At 49.7% G+C, this 24953-nt stretch overlaps 1 protein-coding gene across 3 annotated transcripts in view; it reads left to right on the forward strand.

The window, feature by feature from the left end:
- The first annotated feature begins 1488 nt into the window (after positions 1 to 1488).
- Positions 1489 to 24953, forward strand: part of LOC105495653 (WD repeat domain 88) — a 44859-nt gene continuing 21394 nt past the window's right edge. Inside the window, exons 1-7 of one of the 3 annotated variants that reach the window (XM_071085990.1) lie at positions 1499 to 1821; positions 6919 to 7029; positions 14102 to 14190; positions 14284 to 14385; positions 17046 to 17109; positions 18459 to 18597; positions 20490 to 20619. In XM_071085990.1, coding sequence (XP_070942091.1) covers positions 1546 to 1821; positions 6919 to 7029; positions 14102 to 14190; positions 14284 to 14385; positions 17046 to 17109; positions 18459 to 18597; positions 20490 to 20619 — 911 coding nt within the window. In that variant the 5' untranslated portion in view covers positions 1499 to 1545. Of the gene's footprint in view, positions 1822 to 6918; positions 7030 to 14101; positions 14191 to 14283; positions 14386 to 17045; positions 17110 to 18458; positions 18598 to 20489; positions 20620 to 24953 lie in introns of all 3 variants that reach the window. The other 2 variants (XM_071085989.1, XM_071085991.1) reach the window with 2 other exon arrangements.

The raw sequence follows: 24953 nt of genomic DNA on the forward strand, positions 1-24953 counted from the left end.
GGCCTCATCCTCTCAGGGTAGATGTCACTAAAGTGTCTGAGACAGGCAGGGAAACCAGGTGGGAGAATGTACACCCACAGCCTGGGTTGCATGGCTGCAGCTCCCTGCTCTGAGGCCATTTCATGTGCACCAAGGAGACCTTTTCCAAAAATAAAGTGCAGACCAGGTGTGGTGGCTCATGCCTGTAATCCCAGAGCTTTGGGAGGCCGAGGCAGGAGGACTGCTTGGGCCCAGGAATTCCAGACCAGCCTGAGCCACATAGAGACCCTTGTCTCCACAAAAAATAAAGTACTGAGCCTTTGTGTTTTACATTATGAAAGTAGCATCATAGATCACAACAATTTTAAAAGCAGGAAAAAGGAAGAGGCCGGGTATGGTGGCCCATGCTTGTAATCCCAGTGCTTTGGGAGGCCGAGGCCAGTGGATCACTTGACACCAGGAGTTTGAAAACAGCCTGGCCAGCATGGTGAAACCTTGTCTCTACTAAAAATACAAAAAAAAAAAAAAAAAAAAAAATTAGCCAGATCTGTGGAGCATACGCCTGTGATCCCAGCTGTGTGGGAGGCTGAGGCACAAGAATCCCTTGAACCCTGGAGGTGGAGGTTGCAGTGAGCCGAAATTGCACCACTGCACTCCAGCCTGAGTGACACAGAGACTCTTATCTACACACACACACACACACACACACACACACACACACACACACGAAGAAAATCACTTTTTTATCATCCAAAGATGGCACCCCTCAATATCTTGAATCACTCCACCCTGTCCTTTTCCAGCTATGGGGCTGTTATCTGACTGGTGGTAGCATTTTATTCCCTGTTACTGTTGTTGGGGTTGTGACAGATACTTCCCTCATGCTATTATAAATGTTGCAAACCCGCCCCTAATAACTATCTTATTTCGTGCAGGGGCTACCCCATAACTTATTGACCTTTTCTGTTTTGACCTGAAGTGGGCTGGCCAGGAGCTGTACCCAGGCAGAGGACATGAAGAAATTGCCCTGTGACGGAGTCACGGAAACCACAGGGGAGGGCTGGAGGCTGGGGCACTGGTTTTGCTGGCTCGGCCTGGTTCCCAGAATGCAAAGCCCATTTTTCTTTTTTTTGCAACCTCTGCCTCCTGGGTTCAAGCCATCCTCCTGCCTCAGCCTTCCATGTAGCTGGAACTACAGGCGCACGCCCCCATGTCCCGCTAATTTTTGTATTTATTTTATTTTATTTTTTTTAGTAGAGACGGGGTTTCACTAAACCCTGCCAGGCTGGTCTCAAACTCCTGACCTCAGGTGATCCGCCCGCCTCAGCCTCCCAAAGTGCCGGGATTATGGGCATGAGCCACCGCGCCCAGCTGCAAAGCGTATTTTTCTATGGGTAACCTGTGCTGCGCGGGGTGGCACCATATTTCACCCAGCGGGTGAGGAGGCAGCGAAGTTGCGGGCCCAGCGTAGCGCGCGCCTCCTAAGTGCTTGGTGCAGGCGCGGGCGCGCGGCGCCACCGTTCCCATCTAGGCTTGCGGGCGGCCACCGGCGGGCAGGGCTTTGAGATGGCCTCACCGCGGCGGTGCTCCCCGACAGCCCCGGACAGGGAATGCAAGTTGCCGCCACCCTCGGCCCCTGCCGGCGAGTATCCTCCCGGCAAGCTGTCCTGGGGAACCCTGGCGAGGGCCTTAGGCCGCTTCAGGATGTCCATCCCGCACACGCGCCTGCTGGCCACCCTCGACCCCCTGGCCTTGGACAGGGAACCACCGCTGCAGCTGTCGCCTGAGAAGCAGCAGATGCCGGAGAAATTGATTTGGGGCGACCAGGAGCCTCTCTCCAAGGTCAGAACCGCCGCAGGGGGCAGTGGCCTGTTCCCCACACGTGAGGAAGGCGCTCGGGCTGTCAGGGGAACCCATGGAAAACCCACCTGGCTTCACCAGGGCCTCCAGAGTCCCTAGGCCCATTCCCCCATCTGTGGTACATCAGTGGAAAAAGGTCAGACAGCCGAGCAGGGCCTGCTGGAGATGCTGGCGAGGGCTCCCCGCACTGCCACCTGCTGGGGAACCAGGACTCTTGGCTGGGAAGAGGCTCTGCGCCTCCATGTGCACCCTGACCCCACCTAGACCTTACCGTCTCAGTAGGACCATCTAGAGTGATGCTCCTAAGTGCAGCCCAAGGGTGGGTGGCTCAGCTCTCCCCCTCCAGGAGATAGAGTTAGCGTCAGAAGAAACGGGAAACTCAGAATAATAATTAATAATAACAACAATGAATTGGGCCAGGCAAAGTGACTCACAACTGTAATCCCAGCCCTTTGGGAGGCCCAGGTGGGAGGATCACTTGAGCCCAGGAGTTTGAGACCAGCCTGGGCAACATAGTGAGAGGTCATCTCTACAAAAAATAAACTTAGCCCAGTGTGATGGGGCGCACTTGTGTTCCCAGCCGCTTGAAAGGCTGAGGCAGGAGGATCCCTTGAACCCAGGAGTTTAAGGCTGCAGTGAGCTATGATTGCATCACTGCTCTCCAGCCTGGGCAACAGAGTGAGACTCTGTCTCCATAATAAATATATATATATATGCTGAATATATATATATATATACGTACACACACACACACACACACACACACACACACACACACACACAGAGAGAGAGAGAGAGAGAAAAACTGGCTGGGTGTGGTGGCTCATGCCTGTAATCCCAGCACTTTGGGAAGCCGAGATGAGCACATGAGGTCAGGGGTTTGAGACCAGCCTGGCCAATATGGTGAAACCCTTTCTCTACTAAAAATGCAAAAATTAGCTGGGCGTGGTGGTATATGCCTGTAATCCCAGCTACTGAGGAGGCCGTGGCGGGAGGATCACTTGAACCTGGGAGGCAGAGGTTGCAGTGAGCCAAGATCATCTCACTCTGTCTCAAAAACAAAACAAAACAAAAACCCAACAAAGAACATTCTCAGTAAGTAGCGTTTCTTGCTTGGCCTTGATTTCATGCACTCACATGTAGATGTCAGAGTGTGTTTTTAATAATTTCCTCGAAACCTCTGCCTGGCTTCCCAGCATGTTTAAGATGAAGTCTGGTGATCTGCCTGTGGCCTTCCAGGCCATTTCAAATCTGGCACCTCTCCATGTTCTCCTCCCCGGTGCCCCTGTCTTGCTGACCTATAAGCAGATCTGGCCTCAGGGCTCTTGGCAGGTCCCTGCCTCCACGGTATTGCGCTCTTGGGGAGGCCCTCCCTGACTGCCCGTCTAAAGTAGCCGGGGCCACTGTTTCCTCTGTGCCTCTTGCCATGGCCTGACATCCCCGTTTTGTCCTCAAGATGTCATCTGGCTGCCAGCAACTGACACTTCAAAGTTGGAGACTTTGCTCCTAGGTGGCTGCTGAGCTGCAGCATCAAGTCCAGGCCCCATGGCGGAGGAGGTTCTCTAGGTTTATTTGTGGAATACGTGAATGAATGCTACACATAGAAGAACCGTTTTGTTTTAGCCCAAATTCTCTGTCCTCTGCATGAGCTATGTCAGCGCCTCTGAAATGTAATTATATGTTGGGGACTTCTCTCTGCAACCCCTGGGACCCCTTTACCTAGTGGATCCCAAGGGACTGTGTGCAGAAAAAAACCTGAAAGGAGGGCCCCAGAAAAGCCTGTGGTGGGGGTAGTGGAATGGTTTCTCCCTCTTGCTGACGTTTTCCCATGATGGAGTTCTGGGGTGTGTGTGTGTGTGTGTGTGTGTGTTTACCTATTTTTTAAATTAAATTATATATTTTTAAAATTATTTAATTTTAATTTTGATTATTTATTTATAGTTTTTTTTTTATTTTTAATTTTTTTGTAGAGAGGGAGGTCTCCCTTGTTGCCCAGGCTGGTCTTAAACTCCTGGCTTCAAGCAGTCCTCCTCCTCACTCATGGAATTGCATGCGTGAGCCACTGCATCCAGCAAATTTAATTTCAATTTTTAATGATAGTTCGGTTTTCCTAATGAGAGAGATAACCCAAACCCTGCAGGAGCGGCGGGGGCTGGGGTCGCCAGGGGCGGGGGCGGTGCGGGAGGGCTGCGCAGGTCACATCCCGTCCCGGGAACTGGGGCCGCTCCTGGGGTAGGAAGCCGTTCCTGCACGCGCGGCCCCGGACCGCCCGGGGTTAGCGAACTCTACCAGAGAAAAGCCCAGTCCCAGCTCTCCGCGCTCCCTGGCAACGGAGCCCGTGTTCCCGCGCCCTGGAGGCCCGAGCCCACGTTCCAGTGTCCCCGTGTCCCCGAGTCCCCTAGAAGCGGGGTATCTTCTCATCCCCTGCATCCTCACCTGCGCTTCCCGAACACCCCGCACATCAACACCCCGCATATCACCTGCAACCCGAAGGCCACCGCCGCCCTGAACCGTCGCATCCCCTCACCCCTGCCCTCTTGCCGACTCAGCCCAGCACCCTGACACTGCCTTCCAGGCCACACCCCTCGTCTTGCCTCCAACATTTCCCCCACCCCTACACTTCCACAACTCAACCTGGGACGTGTCGCCATGGGCGGGTCGGGGGGAACACTTCAGGCTTCCGCGCTCTGTCCTCTTTTTTTTCTTCCAGTTTTACTGAGATATAATTCACATACCATATAATTTAACCATAGAAGCTGTAGTGGTTTCTAGGGTATTCACAGAGTACTGTACTCCCCAGTTCCCCAATACCCATCCTGCCCAGACCAGGCAATTCTACTTTCTGTCCATAGATTTGTCTATTCTAGACCTTTTATAGTGATAGAATCAAGCCATATGTGGTCTCTTGTGACTGGCTTCGTTTCCTTAGCATAACTTCCTCAAGGTTCATCCATGTTGTAGCCTGTAGCAGTGCTTCCTTCCCTTTTCATTACCAAGTAATATTCTGTTGCATGGCCATGACACATTTTTTTTTTTGAGACAGAGTCTTGCTCTGTTGCCCAGACTGGAGTGCAGTGGCATGATCTCGGCTCACTGCAGCCGCTGCCTCCCAGGTTCAAGTGATTCTCCTGCCTCAGTCCCCCAGTAGCTGGGATTACAGGCACATGCCACCCTGCCTGGCTAATTTTTGTACTTTTAGTAGAGACAGGGTTTCACCACATTGGCCAGGCTGGTCTCAAACACCTGACCTCAGGTGATCCACATACCTCGGCCTCCCAAAGTGCTGGGATTACAGGTGTGAGCCACTGTGCCCGGTCAAACTGCCTATTTTTCAAAGTAACTGCACTACTTTACATTCCTACCAGCAATGTTAGGAGGGTTTCAACTATTCACATCCTTGCCAACACTTGTTATGGGACTTTGATCATAGCCATCCTAACAGATATGACATGGTATCACACTCTGGTTTTCTTTTCTTTCTTTCTGTTTTTTCTTTTTTTATTTTTCTTTTTTGTTTTTTAGATGGAGTCTTGCTCTGTCACCCAGGCTTTTTTTTTTGGAGATGGAGTTTTGCTCTTGTTGCCCAGGCTGGAGCGCAGTGGCACGACCTCGGCTCACCGCAACCTCCACCTCCTGAGTAGCGATTCAAGCAATTCTCCTGCCTCAGCCTCCCGAGTAGCTGGGATTACAGGCATGCGCCACCATGCCCGGCTAATTTTGTATTTCTAGTAGAGACTGGGTTTCTCCATGTTGATGAGGCTGGTCTCAAACTCCTGACCTCAGGTGATCCACCTACCTCGGCCTCCCAAAGTGCTGGGATTACAGGCATGAGCCACTGCGCCCGGCCACACTGTGGTTTTCATTTGCACTTTCCTGATGTGGTGAGTGATGTTGAGAATCTTTTCATGTGCTATCAACTATTTGCATATATATATATATATATATATATATAGTTTTTGTTTTTGTTTGTTTTGTTTTTCTTTTTGAGACAGGTCTCACTCTATTGCCCAGGCTGGAGTGCAGTGACATGATCATAGCTCATTGTAACCTCTGCCTCCCAGGTTCAAGCAATTCTCATGCCTCAGCCTCCTGAATAGTTGGGATTACAGGAGCACACCACGACAGCAGGCTACTTTTTTTTTTTTTTTTTTAGTAGAGATGGGGTTTCGCCATGTTGGCCAGGCTGGTCTTGAACTCCTGGCCTCAAGTGATCCATCTGCCTCAGCCTCCCAAAGTGCTGAGATTATAGTTGTGAGCCACCGCACCCAGCCCTTGCATATCTTCTTTGGAGATATATCTGTTCAAATCCTTTGCCCATTTAAAATTTTAATTTTAATTTTAATTTTAATTATTTAAAGGTAGGGTCTTGCTCTGTCACCCAGGCTGGAGTGCAGTGCTGCAATCATAGCTCACTGTAACCTTAACCTTCTGGGCTCAAGTAGTCCTCCTGTCTCAGCCTCCTGAGTGGCTGGGACTACAAGTGTGCACCACCATGCCTGGCTCATTGTCTTTTTTTTTTTTTTTTTTTTTTCCAGTTTTGTACAGGCAGTCTCACTGTGTTGCCCAGACTAGTCTTGAACTCCCAGGCTCAAGCAGTCCTCCTGCCCCAGCCTCCCAGAGTGCTGGGATTACAGGGATAAACCATTATGCCCAGGCAGAATTTTTTTTTTTTCAGATGGAGTCTCACTCTGTTGCCCAGGCTGGAGTGCAGTGGTGCAATCTTGGCTTACTGCAACCTCTGCCTCCTGTGTTCAAGTGATTCTCCTGCCTCAGCCTCCAAGTAGCTGGGATTACAGGTGTGTGCCACCATGCCCAGCTAATTTTTGTATTTTTAGTAGAGATGGAGTTTTGCCATGTTGGCCAGGCTGGTCTCGAACTCCTGACCTCAGGTGATCTGCCCGCCTTGGCCTCCCAAAGTGCTGGGATTACAGACGTGAGCCACCCCTCTTTGGCCAGAATTTTTTAAATTCATTTTTTTCCGGTTGGTTTATTGTAAGTGTTTAGAAATAAAATTAACTGTTGTACATTGATCTTGTGTCCTGCAATATGTTTAACTCATCTGGTCTCTCCTTTTTTCAGATCCCATTTAAAATTCTGAGTGGGCACGAGCATGCTGTGAGCACCTGTCACTTCTGTGTGGATGACACAAAGCTCCTCAGTGGCTCCCATGACTGCACGGTGAAGCTGTGGGTAGGTGGCCCACTGGCAGGTGCTCCCGGAGCGAAAACCTTTCTTAAGCTTAGGCACCTCCCATGTCGAGTTCCTCAGCACTAAACTCGCAGGCACTTGTGGGTCCTGGTTTGCAGGTCTTCTGAGCAAAGTGCCAGAAGGAGGGGAAGGTGAGAGCCCAGCCTGGATGAAGTTAAGGTGGCTGCTGCCAGCTTGTGGGCCTGGAAACAGTGGGAATGGGATGGAGACCTCTGGACTGAGAGCGCCACACTTTTTTGTTTTGAGACGGGGTTTTGATCTTGTTGCCCAGGCTGGAGTGCATTGGTGTGATCTCGGCTCACTGCAACCTCTGCCTACTGGGTTCAAGCCATTCTCCTGCCTCAGCCTCCCAAGTAGCTGGGATTACAGTAGCTGGGATTACAGGCATATGCCACCACACCCAGCTAATTTTTTTTTTTTTTTAGTAGAGATCGGGTTTCACCATGTTGGTCAGGCTGGTCTTGAACTCCTGACCTCAGGTGATCCACCCACCTCAGCCTCCCAAAGTGCTGGGATTACAGGCGTGAACCACGGCGCCAGGCCTTTTTTTTTTTTTTTTTTTTTTTTTTTGAGACCGAGTTTCGTTCTTGTCGCCCAGGCTGGAGTGTCATGGCGTGATCTCAGTTCACTACAACCTCCGCCTCCCGGGTTCAAGTGATTGTCCTGCCTCAGCTTCCTGAGTAGCTAGGACTACAGGTGTGTACCACCACTCCTGGCTAATTTTATATTTTTAGTAGAAACAGAGTTTAACCATGTTAGCCAGGCTGGTCTTGAAATCCTGACTTCAGATGATCCACCTACCTCGGCCTCCCAAAGTGCAGGGATGACAGGTGTGAGCCACCGTGCCTGGCCCCCACACCTTTTTTTCTTTTTCTTTTTCTTTTCTTTCTTTTTTTTTTTTTTTTTTTTTTTTTGAGACAGAGTCTTGCTCTGTCGCCCAGGCTGGAGTATAGTGGTGCAATCTCGGTTCACTACAATTTTCGCCTCTGGGTTCAAGTGATTCTCCTGCCTCAGCCTTCCTAGTAGCTGGGAATACAGAGGCATGCCACCATGCCCAGCTAATTTTTTTTTTAGTAGAGACAGTGTTTCACTGTATTGGCCAAGATGGTCTCAAACTCCTAGCCTTAAGTGATCCGCCTGCTTCGGCCTTCCAAATTGTTGGGATTACAGGCGTGAGCCACGGCGCCCGGCCACCCCACACACCTGTCAGAGAACGAAAGTCCTGGCTGTGTTTGGGGCCTAGGATGTCATCTCTCTGAGTCTCCTTCTCATCTGGAAAACTGAGTTCCATCCACAGAGACTGGATGGCCAGGTCTGTGTGGTCACAGAGGACAGAAAGGTGTCCAGGCCTGGGACCTGTTCATGAGGGGTGGTTGGAAGAGGTAGGCCTGGGTTCAGATCAGCACCCCAAGGTGCGGAGGCAGGGGCACCGGGGATGGGGCTGTGATGTTCACATGAGGTTGGCAGAGGTGGCTCCTGGAGCCCTCCAGGGGACTGCAGGGCATGGCCAGCAGGCCCGGGCAGTGCCGGTCGCTCAGGAGGGCTGGGGAGGAGCAGGGCTGGGGGAAGGCAGTGGCCATGGGGCCGGGCCACAGAAGGCTGTGTGGCTGGCTGGGGCTCACGGGAGAGGATGCTCCGTTCTGAGTTTTGCAGCATCTGGCTTCAGGGACAGGAGTGGAGGGAGCTGGGGCTGGTTCCTGGGTTCTGGTTTGGGTAACGGGGAAGAGGATAGCCCCTCACCCTACAGACGACCTTGAAGGAGTGCTTTCCGTGGTACTTCCTGCTAGGGGGACAGACACTACACGGAGATCCGAAATAAAGACAGCAGTTGAGTGGTTCTTAGGGCAGTACAGGCAAAAGGATTTAAGGGTTTGAAACAGAGGATTTTTTGGAGATATTATCAGTCAATCCCCACTGTTGTCTTTTTTTTTTTTTTTTTAATGAATTTAAGACCATTGGCCTATATCGTCATACTTGTTCTTTTGTGAAATGGAAATGGAAGAAAATACGCATACACACACACACACACACACACACACACAGCCACAAGGTACAATCTGTGCCAAGGCCATGCCAACTGGGCAGGAGGGTTTGTGGTGGACCCCACGTTTAGCTGTGTGACCCCGGGGGGTTGCATGACCTCCTGGGCCTCCTTGGGTCTGCCCGTGCTGCACAGGACCAGTTGTGTGAAGGGGCTGCCCCGGGGCTCAACTCACCTCCACTCCTGCCCTCTGTAGCTGTCCCTATGGACACCTGGCCCACAGAGCCCAAAGCCTCAAGATCTTATTAGAAAAACTACTGATTTCTCTGGGCGCCTCACCCCCACACCCCACAGGATGACACTAGAGGCATTTTTTGTTTGTTTTGTTTTAGAGACAGAGTCTTTCTCTGTCACCCAGGCTGGAGTGCAGTGATGCAATTATGGCTCACTGCAGCCTCAACCTCCTGGACTCAAGCAATCCTCCCATCTCAACACCCCGAGTAGCTGGGACTGCAGGAGTGCACCACCACACCTAGCTAATTTTTTATATTTTATATTGTAGAGATGAGGGTCTTGCTACATTGCCCAGGCTAGTCTCCAACTCTTGCCCTCAAGCAATCCTCCTGCCTCAGCCTCCCAAAGTGCTGGAATTTCAGGCATGGGCCACCAAGGTCCCAGTTTCATAAATGTATGCGGACTTGTGTGGACAAGAACAGACGCATGCTGGCTGGGCGTGGTGGCTCACGCCTGTAATCCCAGCACTTTGGGAGGCTGAGGTGAGCGAATCACCTGAGGTCAGGAGTTCAAGACCAGCCTGACCAATATGGTGAAACCCCGTCTCTACTAAAAATAGCCGGGTGTGGTGGCGGGCGCCTGTAGTCCCAGCTACTCTGGAGGCTGAGACAGGAGAATTGCTTGAACCTGGGAGGCAGAGGTTGCAGTGACCCAAGATTGTACCACTGCACTCCAGCCTGGGAGACAGAGAGACCCCATCTCAAAAAAAAAAAAAAAAAAAAAAAAAAGACAAACATGCCAACATAGTCACAGCTGTTAGCTCTGGGGTCATGGAAGGACGATTATTTTTCTTTCTTGTGTTTTCATGTGTTTCCTGTAATAAAATCATATTACTTTTGTAATAATATGAGAAAAACTACCAAACTTGCATTTTTTTTTTCTTTTTTTGAGACAGGGTATTGCTCTATCACCCAGGCTGGAGTGCAGTGGCAAGAACACGGCTCACTGAGCCTTTTACCTCCTTTGCTAAAGGCATCCTCCCATCTCAGCCTCCCAAGTCGCTGGGACCACAGGCACACACCACCACGCCTGGCTAATTTTTTTGTTTTAGGTAGAGACAGGGTCTCACTACATTGCCCAGGCTGGTCTCAAACTCCTTGGTTCAAGCGACCCTCCTGCCTCAGCCTCCAAAAGTGCTGGGATTACAGGTGTGGGAGCACTTTTTTTTTTTTTTTTTTTTTGACGTAGGATCTCAGTCTGTTGCCCAGGCTAAAGTGCAGCGGTGCAATTATGGCTCACTGCAGCCTCGACCTCCTGGGCTCAAGTGATCCTCCCACCTCAGCCTCCTGAGTATCTGGGACCACAGGCATGGGCTGCCATGTCCTGCTAATATTATCATTTTTTGTATAGAGGGGATCTCCCTCTGTTGCCTGGGCTGGTCTTGAGCTCCTGGCCTCAAGCCATCCTTCCTCCTTGGCCTCCCAAAACACTGGGATACAGCATGAGCTACCACAACCCAGCCCCAAACTTATTTTTAAATGACCAGAAAAAAGGCGGCAATATATTAGAGGGAGATGGGACATAGGATTAAGAATATTTTCCCCAGCTTCTCTGTACATTTATGGACTTTCCAAGTTATTCACAGTAATCTCCAATTAGGGAAAAAGGGTTTTTATTGTTTTTGTTTTTGTTTGAGACAGCGTTTTACTCTTGTGGCCCAGGCTGGAGTGCAATGGCATGGTCTCGGCTCACTGCAACCTCCGCCTCCTGAGTTCAAGCGATTCTCCTGCCTCAGCCTCCCAAGTAGCTGGGATTACAGGCACCCACCACCACGCCCGGCTAATTTTTGTATTTTTAGTAGAGATGGGGTTTCACCATGTTGGCCAGGCTTGTCTCAAACTCCTGACCTCAGGTGATCTGCCTGCCTTGGCCTCCCAAAGTGCTGGGATTACAGGCGTGAGCCACCGCACCTAGAGGAAAAGGGGCTTTTAAAAGATTTAAAGGTATTTGGATTTGAGGTGTTACTGGGGGCAGGGACTGGAAATGGGGTCAGTGGATGAGGCAGAGAGGGGAGGCCAGCGGAGATTTTGGCCAAGATACTGTGACAAGAGGAGGTGACTATGTAGGGTTATGGGTTCACCCCCTACGGAGGGACATGGAGCGCATGGTGGGAGCCACAACTGAGGGTCTTAAGGAGCCAGCAGGAGGGGACGAAGATGAGAGGAGAGAGCCAGGGGAGGAGACAGGTCCCTGGAGTGGCAGCCAATGGGACCAGCAAAGGTAGGGGCTCAGAAGAGAGGTAGGAGGGCAGAGGGAGGGAGCACAGGGATGGGGGCTGCCTGGAGAAGGTGGTGGAGGGAGGAGGGCTGGGAGTGGTCCATGGTGTGGGTGGGGAACACTTGGATGTGCTTCCTGGGACGTGGAGAAGGACGGCTTATGGGAAGGAGGGCATACGAGGTGGCAGAGGTGGCAGTGCCCGCATTGTGGATGCGGCATGGAACGGGCAGGGAACGAGAACAAGGAGGCTGCTGTGGGGACCGAGGGTCTCTCCAAGATTAGGGTCTCTAATCTTGGGAAAACAACCAAGGTGAAAACAGGCATCTTTCCCTTCATGGAGAAAAGAGCCCTTTGACCAACACAGACAGCAGCCCCGGGGAGTCCTTTCGCCAACTCAAAAGGGGAAAGAAGGGCCGGGCGTAGTGGCTCATGCCTGTATTCCCAGCACTTTGGGAGGCCCAGGCGGGTGGATCACAAGGTCAGTAGTTCGAGACCAGCGTGGCCAACATGGTGAAACCCCTTCTCTACTAAAAATACCAAAAAAAAAAAAAAATAAAAAAAAAAAGGTGGGGTGGTGGTGGGAGGGGGAATCATGTGGGGGAATTGGAAGATACAAGGTGGACTGTACAGGTGGTAAGTTACCATCCCATCCCCTGGGCAATGACAAGGGGAGAGGCTCCCTTGCCCCGGGGCCTCTCAGTCACCCCAGAGGATTAAGAAAGGGTTTAAGGCTCCCAGAAAGCTGAGTGCAATGGCCCACGTCTGTAATCCCAGTGCTTTGGGAGGCTGAGGCGAGAGGGTTGCTTGAGGCCAAGAGTTTGAGACCAGCCTGGGCAACATAGCAAGACCCTCATCTCTACAAAATACAAAATAAAAAATTAGGCAGGCATGGTGGTGCACTTCTGTCGTCCTAGCTACTCCGGAAGTTGAGCTGGGAGGATTGCTTGAGCCCAGGAGGTGGTGCCTGCAGTGAGCCATAATTGCAACTCTGCACTGAAGCCTGGGTAACAGAGTGAGATCCAGTGTCAAAAACAAAACAAAACAACAAAACAAAACAATAAAAATGCTGATCACAGTGACTCATGCCTGTAATTGCAGCACTTTTGGATGTTGAGGCAAGAGGATCGCTTGAGCCAAGGAGTTTGAGACCAGCTTGGGCAATATAGTGAGACCTCGTTTCTACCAAAAACAAAAAATTAGCCGGGTGCAGTGGCGTGTGCCTGTGGTCCTAGTGACTTGGGAGGCTGAGATGGGAGGATGGCTTTGGCCCAGGAGGCCAAGGGGTGCAGTGAGCCGTGTTCTTGCCACTGCACTCCAGCCTGGGTGATAGAGCAAACCCTGTCTCAAAAAAAAAAAAAAAAAGTTTGGTAGTTTTTCTCATATTATTACAAAGGTAATATGATTTTATTACAGGAAACACATGAAAACACAAGAAAGAAAAAACTCATCTTTCCATTGACCCCAGAGTTAACGGCTGTGAAAATGTTGGCATAGGTATTTTTTTCCTGTCCACGCACATCCACATACATTTATGAAATTGGGACTGTACCGAAATACTGAATATGTACTCACCATAAACTTAGACGCCAAATATTGTCACATCTCCTTTATTTTCCAACTATTTATTAGACCCCCTTTCCCTCATTCATTTGAAGTCTAACCAGTATTTGCCCTTTAAATTGTCTGGGTCCACAGCGTGGGGTCCTGCTTCCAAATGCCCAGTGTGGAGGGAGTGGGCCTATCTGTGCACAGTGGCTGTTCCTGCTCTTGGCCACGTGGTGTCACTGTCGAGTCTAAAGCTGCACAGCCCCCTGGACCCTGATCCATTCTGGCGCTGCCCTGAGCTGGCCCCGGCCCGCCCAGAGTGCGTGCATGGGCCTCGATCCCACACCCCAAGACGATCATTTTCTTTTCTTTTCTTTTCTTTTTTTTTTTTTTGAGACGGAGTCTCACTCTGTCGCCCAGGCTGGAATGAAGTGGCACGATCTTAGCTCACTGAAACCTCCATCTTCTGGGTTCAAGCGATTCTCTTGCCTCAGCTTCACCAGTAACTGGGACTACAGGCGTGCGCCACCACACCCAGCTAATTTTTGCATTTTTAGTAGAGATGGGGTTTCACCATGTTGGCCAGGCTGGTCTCGAACTCCTGATCTCAAGTGATCCACCCACCTCGGCCTCCCAAAGTGCTGGGATTACAGGCGTGAGCTACTGCGCCCGGCCCGGAAAACACTGCTAGATTCTGCAAAGCCTTTTTGGCCGGTAGGAAAGGCAAACACTATCCGTTTGCAACTCTGCCCCCAGCATGGCCAGTTTCCACCTGGTGTCTGTGGAATTGCGGGGTAATTTCCCATGGATGCCAAGAATGGCAAGGGTGTCCTTCCCGCTCAGGGGACATGTTGCAAAGTCCTTTCCTCTTTCGGAGCTGAGTGAGAGTCCCAGGACCGTGGAGTTCTCAGATTTTGCTACCAGAGATAAGCTAAGGGCCAATGTTGACCTCGATTTATGACTTCAGCAAACAGGGCAGTGACCACTCTCTTCTCCTCTCTCTCCCATTGATTTGAGGATGCGGTGGATGGTTCCGTGGTTCGCAATTTTGAGCACAGGCCCAAGGCTCCTGTTGTAGAGTGCAGCATCACAGCCGACAGCAGCAGGTGATCTTTGCCTCGTCTTACACGGGGAAGAGGGAGGGCGAGCAGGCAGGCCGTAGATAGGCATGCCTGTGACATTTTTGTTTTTGTTTTAAGTAATAGACATGGCGTCTTACCATGTGGCCTAAGCTGGTCTCAAACCTGTGGCCTCAAGCGATTCTCCTCCTGCATTGGCCTCCCAAAGTGTTGGCATTACAGGTATGAGCCACCACACCTGGCGTTTTTTAATTTTAATTTTTTATTTAGACAGGATTCTGCTATGTTGCCCAGGCTGGAGTGCAGTGATGCAAACATGGTTCACTGCAGCCATGGACTCCTGGGCTCAGTGATCCTCTTGCCTCAGCCCCCTGAGTAGCTGGGATTACAAGTGTGCACCACCACACCTGGCTAATTTTTGTATTTTTGTAGAGATGGGTTTTGCCATGTTGCCCAGGCTAGTCTCAAACTCCTAGGCTCAAACAATCCTGCCTTGGCGCCTCAAAGTGCTGGGATTACGGGCGTGAGCCACTGTGCTCGGCCTCTTTTGGTTTTGAGATAGGGTCTTGCTTTGTCACCCGGGCTGTAGTGTGGTGATGTAATCACAGCTCACTGCAGCCTCCAACTCCGGAGCTCAAACAATCCTCCTGTCTTGGCCTCCCAAATACAGTGATTATAGGTATAAGCCACCACCCTTACTAGGAATTTGTTTTAAAATGGATTTACTTTAACCCTGAACAGCAGCTATAAAATAGTTAGCAGAAAACTGGTATGAAAATGTAAGTTTCATGGGAATTTATCTTTTTTTTTTTTTTTTTTTTTTTGAGATGGAGTCCTGCTCTGTTGCCCAGGCTGGAGTATAGTGGTACGATCTTGGCTCACTGCAACCTCCAACTCCCGGGTTCGAGTGATTCTCCTGCCTCAGCTTCCTGAGTACCTGGGACTACAGGTGCACACCACCACACCTGGCTAATTTTTGTATTTTTAGTAGAGAGAGGTTTCACCATGTTGTCCAGGGTGTTCTCGAACTCTTGACCTCAGGTGATCCACCCACCTCAGCCTCCCAAAGTGCTGGGATTACAGGCATGAGTCACCATGCCCACATGGGAATTTGTCTTATACAGAGGACAAACTTTGCCACAGAAACATGCCATGTAAGAAGACAAGGATACATTTATGTTTTTTTGTACAAGAAAACATTTCAGAACAAAATAAGTAGTCTCTTAAACTATATTCCTGTGAAAAGACAGACATGTGAGCAGAGAGGAAAGTGATTGATCCTTGTGGGTGCAGAGACCCCTTTAGAAGAGGAAAACAGCTGGGAGGCCGAGGCGGTCGGATCACCTGAGGTCGGGAGTTCAAGGCTAGCCGGACCAACATGGAGAAACCCCGTCTCTACTAAAAACAAAAAATTAGCCGGGCATGGTGGGGCATGCCTGTAATCCCAGCTACTCAGCAGGCTGAGGCAGGAGAATCGCTTGAACCTGGAAGGTGGAGTTTGTGGTGAGCCGAGGTCATGCCGTTGCACTCCAGCCTGGGCGACAAGTGAAACTCCGTCTTAAAAAAAAAAAAGAAGAAGAAGAGGAAAACAGAAGAAATGATACTTTGAAAGCCCTTGATATAAAGGAGCATGTGTGGGTGGCTGAAGAGTATGGGGGATGATGGTGCTGTGGTTCCTTGTGTGTTACGTTATATTTCCTTCCTTCGTTCCTTCCTTCGTTCCTTCGTTCCTTCCTTCCTTCCTTCCTTCTTTCCTTTTTTTTTTTGATGGAGCCTCTCCTGCTCACGCTGGACTGCAGTGGTGTGATCTCGGCTCACTGTAACCTCCGCCTCCTGGTTCAAGATATTTTCATGCCTCAGCCTCCCGAGTAGCTGGGATTACAGGTGCGCACCACCACGCCTGGCTAATTTTTGTATTTTTAGTAGAGATGGGGTTTCACCATGTTGGCCAGGCTGGTCTTGAACTCCTGACCTCAGGTGTTCTGCCTGCCTCAGCCTCCCAAAATGTTGGGATTACAGACATGAGCCACCTTGCTTGGCTGGTTCTCTCTAGTTTCAATGAGAACAGAATGGTCCCTAGGGTGAGTGATGGAGCAGTCTTTTAAAGATGATTGTATTATTTATAATCTTGGTCCTAAATTAGAAAAATGAAAAAAGTCTTCATAGAAGTCACAGGCAGGCCAGACATGGTGGCTCATTCTTATAATTCCAGTGCTTCGGGAGGCTGAGGTGGGAGGATCGCTTGAGGCCAGGAGAGACTAGCCTGGGCAACATAGTGAGACTCTGTCTCTTTAAAAAAAAAAAAAACAAAAAAAAGCCAGGCATGATGGTGAGTGCTCACAGTCCCAGCTACTCAGGAGGCTGAGGTAGGAGGATCACTTGAGCCCAGAAGCTCAAGGTGGCAGTGAGCTAGGATTGCCCCACTGGACTGCAGCCTAGATGACAGAGTGACATCCTGTCTCAAAAAAGGAAAGGAAAGGAGGGGAGGTGAGGATGGAAAGGACCACAGACCTAACTGTCTCTGTTGTTTAGAAGCAATGTTTGGCCAGGCACGGTGGCTCACGCCTATGATACTAGCACTTTGGGAGGCCGAGGCAGGTGGATCACTTGAGGTCAGGAGTGTGAGACCAGCCTGGCCAACATGGCAAAACCCTGTTTCTACTAAAAATACAAAAATTAGCTGGGCATGGTGGTGGGCGCCTGTAATGTCAGCTACTCAGGAGGCTGAGGCAGGAGGGTCGTTTGAACCTGGGAGGCGGAGGTTGCAGTGAGCCAGGATTGCACCACTGCACTGCACTCCAGCCTGGGCAACAGAAGGAGACCCTGTCTCAAAAAAAAAAAAAAAAAAAAAAAAGAAACAATGTTCATCATCTTATTTCCAGAGTCATTGCCGCATCCTACGATAAGACTGTGAGGGCCTGGGACCTGGAGACAGGCAAGCTGCTGGTACGTATGCCTGCCCAGTGGGCGCGTTGCAGCTTGACCAAATCTCAGTCAGCTTTGGGTTGGACCCCCGGTAGGGGGAGGTGATAGAACTCCATTCTTCTAGGAAGGAAGCGTGTTCCTGGGGATGGAAGGTACAGATGTGAACTGCACCCCACAACAGCCATTGCTTGCAAAAAGTCTGGAGGGTGAGAGGCTGGGCACTGGGGGAGGAAGACTCCTGGAGGAGGCAGACGGAACCAAGGCTTTTGCTTGAAAGATGGGACGCGTTTGGATACACAGAAAGAAGCCAGAATGGGGGGTGAGGGGTGGGGGCTGGTATTCCAGGCTCCCCGGTAAGATGTTTGGATTTGATTAGAGAGGAAGTGGGGCTGAGGCCATGGGACAAAGGCCATGTGCCCCCAAGAACCAGGGTTCTGGCCCTTACCAGTCTGTTCTCTTTATATCTTGGAGGGGGCCGCTCTCCATCCATCCCACAGGCCCAAGACTCTCACTTGGCCCTGCACCTGCCCCAGGCAGCCTCAGCCCTGCTCAGGGGCCTCCTCGGGGTCTCCTGCCTCACCCCTGCGGTCCCTCCCGCTCAGCTCCTGCAGGCCTTTCCTCTCCCTTCCTCCTTCCTTTCCTTAAAAAAACAACCTTTCGGCCGGGCGCGGTGGCTCAAGCCTGTAATCCCAGCACTTTGGGAGGCCGAGACGGGCGGATCACGAGGTCAGGAGATTGAGACCATCCTGGCTAACATGGTGAAACCCCGTCTCTACTAAAAAATACAAAAAAAAAAAAAAACCCAAAAAACTAGCTGGATGAGGTGGCGGGCGCCCGTAGTCCCAGCTACTCGGGAGGCTGAGGCAGGAGAATGGTGTAAACCCGGGAGGCGGAGCTTGCAGTGAGCTGAGATCCGGCCACTGCACTCCAGCCTGGGCCACAGAGTGAGACTCCGTTTCAAAAAAAAAAAAAAAAAACCTTTCTTGTTAGTGCAAAGTTCAGTTTATATTCATTGTAAACATTTTTAGAAAGACAAGATAAGCCAAGTTTTTATTTTATGATGATGATGACGATTTTTAGAGACAGGATCTTGCAACTCTGTCACCCAGGCTGGAGTGCAGTGGTGTCATCGTAGCTCACTGCAGCTTCAAACTCAGATGATCCTCCTGCCACAGCCTCCCAAGTAGCTGGGACTACAGGCGAGCACAACCATGCCTGGCTAATGATTTACTTTTGTAGAGATGGAGATCTTGCATGTTGCCCAGGCTGGTCTCAGGCTCCTGGTCTCAAGCGATCTTCCAGCACTGGGTTTACAGGTGCGACGCACCACACCTGGCTTAAAACAACCTTTGACTGTTGGCTCATTTCAGTGGAAGGTCAGGTATGATACCTTCATCGTCTCCTGTAAGTTTTCTCCTGATGGTAAATACGTGGTCTCAGGCTTCGACGTGGATCATGGAATCTGCATAATGGACGCTGAGAATATCACGACCGTTTCTGTCATCAAAGGTGAGGGTGTGCGGGCTCCCTGACTCTTCAGTCTGCCATAGGAATAGCCACTTGTCACTGACAGACAGTGACCTTCCATTGCTTTATTTGGTGAAACTGTAATGGTATGAAGCACATCATTAAAGCTGGGACACTAGGCTAGGTGCGGTGGCTGGGATTACACCTGTAATCCCAGCACTTTGAGAGGTTGCTTGAGCCTAGGAGTTTGAGACCAGCCTGGGCAACAGGATGAAACCTTGTCCCTACCAAAAACAGTACAAAAATTAGCCAGGTGTGATGGCGTGCACCTGTAGTCCCAGCTGCTTGGGAGGCTGAAGTGGGAGGATCACTTGAGCCCGGAGGTGGACGATGTAATGAGCTGAGATTGAGCCACTGGACTCTAGCCTGGGAGACAGAGTGAGACTCCATCTCAAACCAAAAACCAAAAAACAACCCAAAAAACACCCCAAAACTGATCCTCTTCAGTTAATGCTTTTCCATTCATTCAGTCTTGTGCTTTTAACAAATGACACAATGTTTGACTCCAACCTCATGTGGTCATTGAAGCCTAATCTTTTATTGAATGGAGGCTCAGCTTTCTTGACATTTTTACCTGGGTTTTTTTTTTTTTCTTTTTCTTTTTGTAGAGACGGGGCCTCGCTACGTGGCCCAGGCTGATGTCAAACTCCTGGCCTCGAGTGGGCATGAGCCACTGCACCCTATATTTTTAAAATATAGGAATAGTAATTGTCATATGACAATTACTGCTATAGGGGCTGCTGGGTGAAGGATATGGCTGATCTCTCTGTTTTTCCTTACACCTCCATGTGAGTTCACAATTATCTTAAAATTAAAGTTAAAAAAATGTGTACTCATTGTAAAGACATTCATTATGGGCTGGGCGCGGTGGCTCACACCTGTAATCCCAGCACTTTGGGAGGCCAAGGCGGGTGGATCACCTGAGCTCAAAAGTTCAATACCAGCCTGACCAACATGGTGAAACCCCATCTCTACTAAAAATACAAAAATTAGCTGGGCATGGTGGTGGGCGCCTGTAATCCCAGTTACTCAGGAGGCTGAGGTTGAATTGTTGGAACCCAGGAGGCGGAGGTTGCAGTGAACTGAGATTGCACCACTGCGCTCCAGCCCAGGTGACAGAGCAAAACTCTGTCTCAAAAATAAAAAAGAAATCATTCATTATATAAAGAAAAAAGCAAAAGGCTGCTGTGTCTGTCCTGTCTCCTCCCCAGAGGCAACTGTTATGAACCATACGCTGCTGGGTGGCCTTGCTGAACCCTGTGTGTGTCCCTGTGCGTACACATTTGCACACACAACACTGCTTCTCGTATGTGCTTTGTGTTTCTTTTTAACGACATGGCATTATGCCACGTACACTGCCCCACAGCCTCCCTAGTAGCCTCTAATAGCCCACCTGACACTATGCCCCCACCACGCTTCAGACTCCTGCTTTGCCCCACACTGCTCTGTGATCCAGCCCAGGCCTTTGCAAGCACCGTGCCTTCTTTCTAGAGTGCTCTTCCATTTCTGCTTCCCTCGCCGCCTTTTCGGGCCCTTCCTGGACCCCTCAGGGTGGCCAGGCTTCTGTTGTCTGGGCCTTGGTGGTCCGTGCACTCATCTCATGACCCGTGGCATGTGGCAGGTCATTGCCTGCTCCGGGGTGTCCCCTCCATCAGACTGGGAGCTCTGCAGGGGCAGGGAACAGGCCACGTGTGCTCCCGGTTCAAAGCCTGGGACATAGTAGTCACTCAGGAATATTTGTGCAGGTGTGTAGCTCCTGATGAAAACTGGAATTGTGTTTTGTCATCTTGTTGCTGGCTGGGGAAGTGGTGGGAGTCCTCCAGCCCAGCATGTGGAAGGCGTGCTCTCGAGTCCCTTTCTTCTGTGTTCCGCAGATCATCACACAAGGACCATCACGTCATGCTGCTTTGACCCCGACAGCCAGAGGGTGGCTTCTGTCTCATTGGACAGGTGCATCAAGATCTGGGACGTTACATCCCAGGCCACGCTGCTTACCATCACCAAGTGAGTTGGACCCCAGGAGATCAGAACGGAGTTTGGGTGGGGCATCCCCATTCATGCCCTCTTGGATTCCACACAAGCCAGCATCCATGTGGACACGTCTGTAGCTTGGTCATGGGTGCTCCGAGGAGGTTGGGGACAGGCAGGTGGGAGGGAGCCATCAGCTGCAGCCTGTGGGCTTGGCTGGGCCTCAGATGCATTTGTTTCAATGTGAGCCACTAGTGGAAACCATTGTGCAGAGAAGCCCACAAAATGTGAAGTTCCAGCATCTCCTGTAAAATGGGAAGGTCTGGTTGGGTGTGTGGCTCATGGCTGTAATCCCAGAGCTTTGGGAGGCCAAAGTGGGAGGATCACTTCAGGCCAGGAGTTCAACACCAGCCTGGGCAATGTCATGAGACCTCATCTCTGCAAAAAATTTAAAAATTAGCTGGGTGTGGTGTCACACACCTGTAGTCCCAGCTACTCATGAGGCTGAGGCTGGAGGATTGCTTGAGCCCCGGAGTTTGAGGCTGCTGTGAGCTATGATTGCACCAGTTCACCCCAGCCTGGACAATGAAGTAAGACCCTGTCTAAAAAAAATAAATAGGCCAGGCATGGTGGCTCACGCCTGTAATCCCAGCACTTTGGGAGGCCTAGGTGGGAGGATCACGAGATCAGGAGATCGAGACCCTCCTGGCTAACACGGTGAAACCCCATCTCTACTAAAAATATAAAAAATTAGCCGGGTGAGGTAGTGGGCGCCTGTAGTCCCAGCTACTCGGGAGGCTCAGGCAGGAGAATGGCGTGAACCCGGAAATCAGAGGTTGCAGTGAGCTGAAATAGCACCACTGCACTCTAGCCTGGGTAACAGAGCAAGACTCCTTCTCAAAAAATAAAATAAATAAATAAATAAATAAAATGAATTAAGTCATTTTGGAGATACTACATTATCATTTAAAAAAATTTTGGGCCGGGTGCAGTGGCTGAGGCAAGAGAATCGCTTGAACCTAGGAGGAGGAGGTTGCAGTGAGCCAAGATTGTGCCACTGCACTCCAGCCTAGGTGACAGAGTGAGACTCTTGTCTCAAAAAAAAAAAAAAAAAAAAATATATATATATATATATATACACACAACATAAAACATGACATTTTAACCATTTGTAAGTGTGCAATTCTCTGGCATTCATTACATTCACAGTGTTGTGCAACCATCACCACTATTTATTTCCAAAATGATTTCATCATCTCAGACAGAAGCTCTTACCCGTTAAGCAATAACTCCCCATTGCCCATGCCCCCAGCCCTGGGTAATGTTTATTCTACTTTCTGTCTCTATGAATTTGCCTATTCTGGGTATTTCATATAAGTAGAATCATACATTATTTGTCCTCTTGCGATGGGGTTATTTCACTTAAACTAATGTCCTCAAGGTTCATCTGTGTCGTAGCCTGCATCGGAACATCAGAACTTCATTCCTGTTTTTTTTTTTTTTTTTTCCTTTGAGACTTAGTCTCTCTGTGTCGCCCAGGCTGGAGTGCAGTGGTGCCATCTCGGCTCACTGCAACCTCCGCCTCCCGGGTTCAAGTGATTTTCCTGCTTCAGCCTCCTGAGTAGCTGGGATTACAGGCGCCCACCACCACGCCTGGCTAATTTCTGTATTTTTAGTAAAGACGGGGTTTCACCGTGTTGACCAGGCTGGTCTCAAACTCCTGGCCTCGGCCTCCCACAGTGCTGGGATTAAGAACTTCATTCCTTTTGATGACTGAATAGTACTTCATTATAGGTGTACACACCATATTTTGTTTATCTGTTCATCTGTTGATGAACTCTTAGGCTGTTTCTGCCTTTTAGTTATTGGGAATAATGCTGCTGTGAACACATGTACATGTAACTTTGAGTTCCTGCTTTCAATTCTTTTCATTTTATTTCATTTCTTTTGAGACAGGGTCTTGCCCTGTTGCCCAGGCTGGAGTGCAGTGGTGTGATCATAGCTTACTGGAGCCTCGGATTCACGGGCTCAAGTGATCCTCTTGCCTCAACTTCCTGAGTAGCTGAGACTGTGGGTGCACACCACCGTACCTGGCTAATTTTTAAGTTTTGTGGGTTTTTTTGTAGAGACAGGGTCTCATGATGTCTCCCAAGCTAGTCCTGAACTTTTCAACTCAAGTGATTCTCTCACTTTGGCCTTCCAAAGTTCTGGGATGACAGGTGTGAGCCACTGCACCTGGCCTGTTTTTAATTCTTTACTCTGTATACCCAGGAGTGGAATTGTTGGATCATATGGTAATACTGTGCTTAGCTTTTTCAGGAATGGGGACCTTGCTTATTAATTTTGCACTGAGAACTGAAAATGATATAGCCTGACTGAGACTATGAATTTTGTAAATCCTCTAGCAAGACCAGTTATAACATTTGCAGTGGTGCAATCTCGGCTCACTGCAACCTCTGCCTCCCGGGTTCAAGCAGTTCTCCTGCCTCAGCCTCCTGAGTAGCTGGGACTATAGGCGCCCGCCCCCATGCCCAGCTAATTTTTGTATTTTTAGTAGAGACAGGGTTTCACCGTATTGGCCAGGCTGGTCTTAAACTCCTGACCTTGTGATCCGCCTGCCTCGGCCTCCCAAAGTGCTGGGATGACAGGTGTGAGCCACTGTGCCTGGCCACACTGTGGTTTTCATTTACACTCTCATTCATATTGTTTTTCTCCTATAGGTAAAAAGTCATTTCTCTCTTGCTGCTCTCAAGGTATTTTTGTTGTCGTTAGTTTTCAGACGTGTAATTATGTGTCTGGGTGTAGATTTCTTTGGATTTATCTTGTTGGGTTTTACTCAGATTCTTGAATCTGTAAGTTTATATATTTTGCCAAATTTGGTAAAATTTCAGCCATTTAAAAAAATCACTTATGAAGTTGACTCCGTCTTGTCCAGAATTGTACGTGCAGCATAGCCATTTTCACCAAACTTCTGTACAGGTGAAATGGCCTTCTGTGAGAAGTGGGATTTATGTGAGATGAGAGTCCATAGAGATACCTCTGGTTTATTTATTTATTTTATTTTATTTTATTTTATTTTATTTTATTTTTGAGATGAAGTCTCACTCTTGTCTCCCAGACTGGAGTGCAATGGCACGATCTCGGCTCACTGCAGCCTCCATCTCTTGATAGACCACGGGTTCAAGCGATTCTCTTGCCTCAGCCACCCGAGTAGCTGAGATCACAGGCGCCCACCACCAGGCCCAGCTTATTATTATTATTATTTATTTATTTATTTATTTTGAGACAGAGTCTTGCTCTGTCACCCAGGCTGGAGTGCAGTGGCTGGATCTCGGCTCACTGCAAGCTCCTCCTCTCGGGTTCACGCCATTCTCCTGCCTCAGCCTCCCGAGTAGCTGGGACTACAGGCGCCCGCCACTTCGCCCGGCTAGTTTTTTTTGTATTTTTTAGTAGAGACGGGGTTTCACCATGTTAGCCAGGATGGTCTCGATCTCCTGACCTCATGATCCGCCCGTCTCGGCCTCCCAAAGTGCTGGGATTACAGGCTTGAGCCACCGCGCCCGGCTATTTTTGTATTTTTAGTAGAGATGGGGTGTCACCATGTTGGCCATGCTGGTCTCGAACTCCTGACCTCAGGTGATCTGCCTGCCTCGGCCTCCCAAAGTGCTGAGATTACAGGTGTGAGCCACCACGCCCGGCCTATTTATTTAAAAATTGCTATGTCTTTTTTTTTTTTTTTTTACTTTAAGCTCTGGGATACATGTGCAGAATGTGCGGGTTTGTGCCATGGTGGTTTGCGCCATGGTGGTTTGCTGCACCTGTCAACCCGTCATCTAGGTTTTAAGCCCCACATGTGTTAGGTATTTGTCCTAATGCTCTCCCTCCCTTTGCCCCCGACCTCCTGGCAGGCCTCAGTGTGTGATGTTCCCCTCCCTGTGTCCACGTGTTCTCACTGTTCAACTCCCACTTATGAATGAGAATATGTGGTGTTTGGTCTTCTGTTCCTGTGTTAGTCTGCTGAGAATGATGTCCCTGCAAAAGACATGATCTCGTTCCTTTTTATGGCTGCATAGTATTCCATGGTGTGTATATACCACATTTTCTTTATCCAGTCTATCACTGATGGGCATTTGGGTTGATACCAAGTCTTTGCTATTGTGAATAGTGCTGCAATAAACACATGTGTGCATGTGTCTTTATAGTAGAATGATTTATAATCCCTTTGGGTATACCTCTGGTTTAAACCTCAGTGACAGTGTCTGGCTTCTGGCAGAGCTTGCAGTCAACCTCCATGATATGCCAGCATGGTTCTTACCTCACCAGGCACTGGGAATTGGTGAGGTTTATCCTGGATGCCCCTGCGAAGTTGA

Source organism: Macaca nemestrina, chromosome 20, assembly GCF_043159975.1.
Source record: "Macaca nemestrina isolate mMacNem1 chromosome 20, mMacNem.hap1, whole genome shotgun sequence".
Classification (NCBI taxonomy): Eukaryota; Metazoa; Chordata; class Mammalia; order Primates; family Cercopithecidae; genus Macaca; species Macaca nemestrina.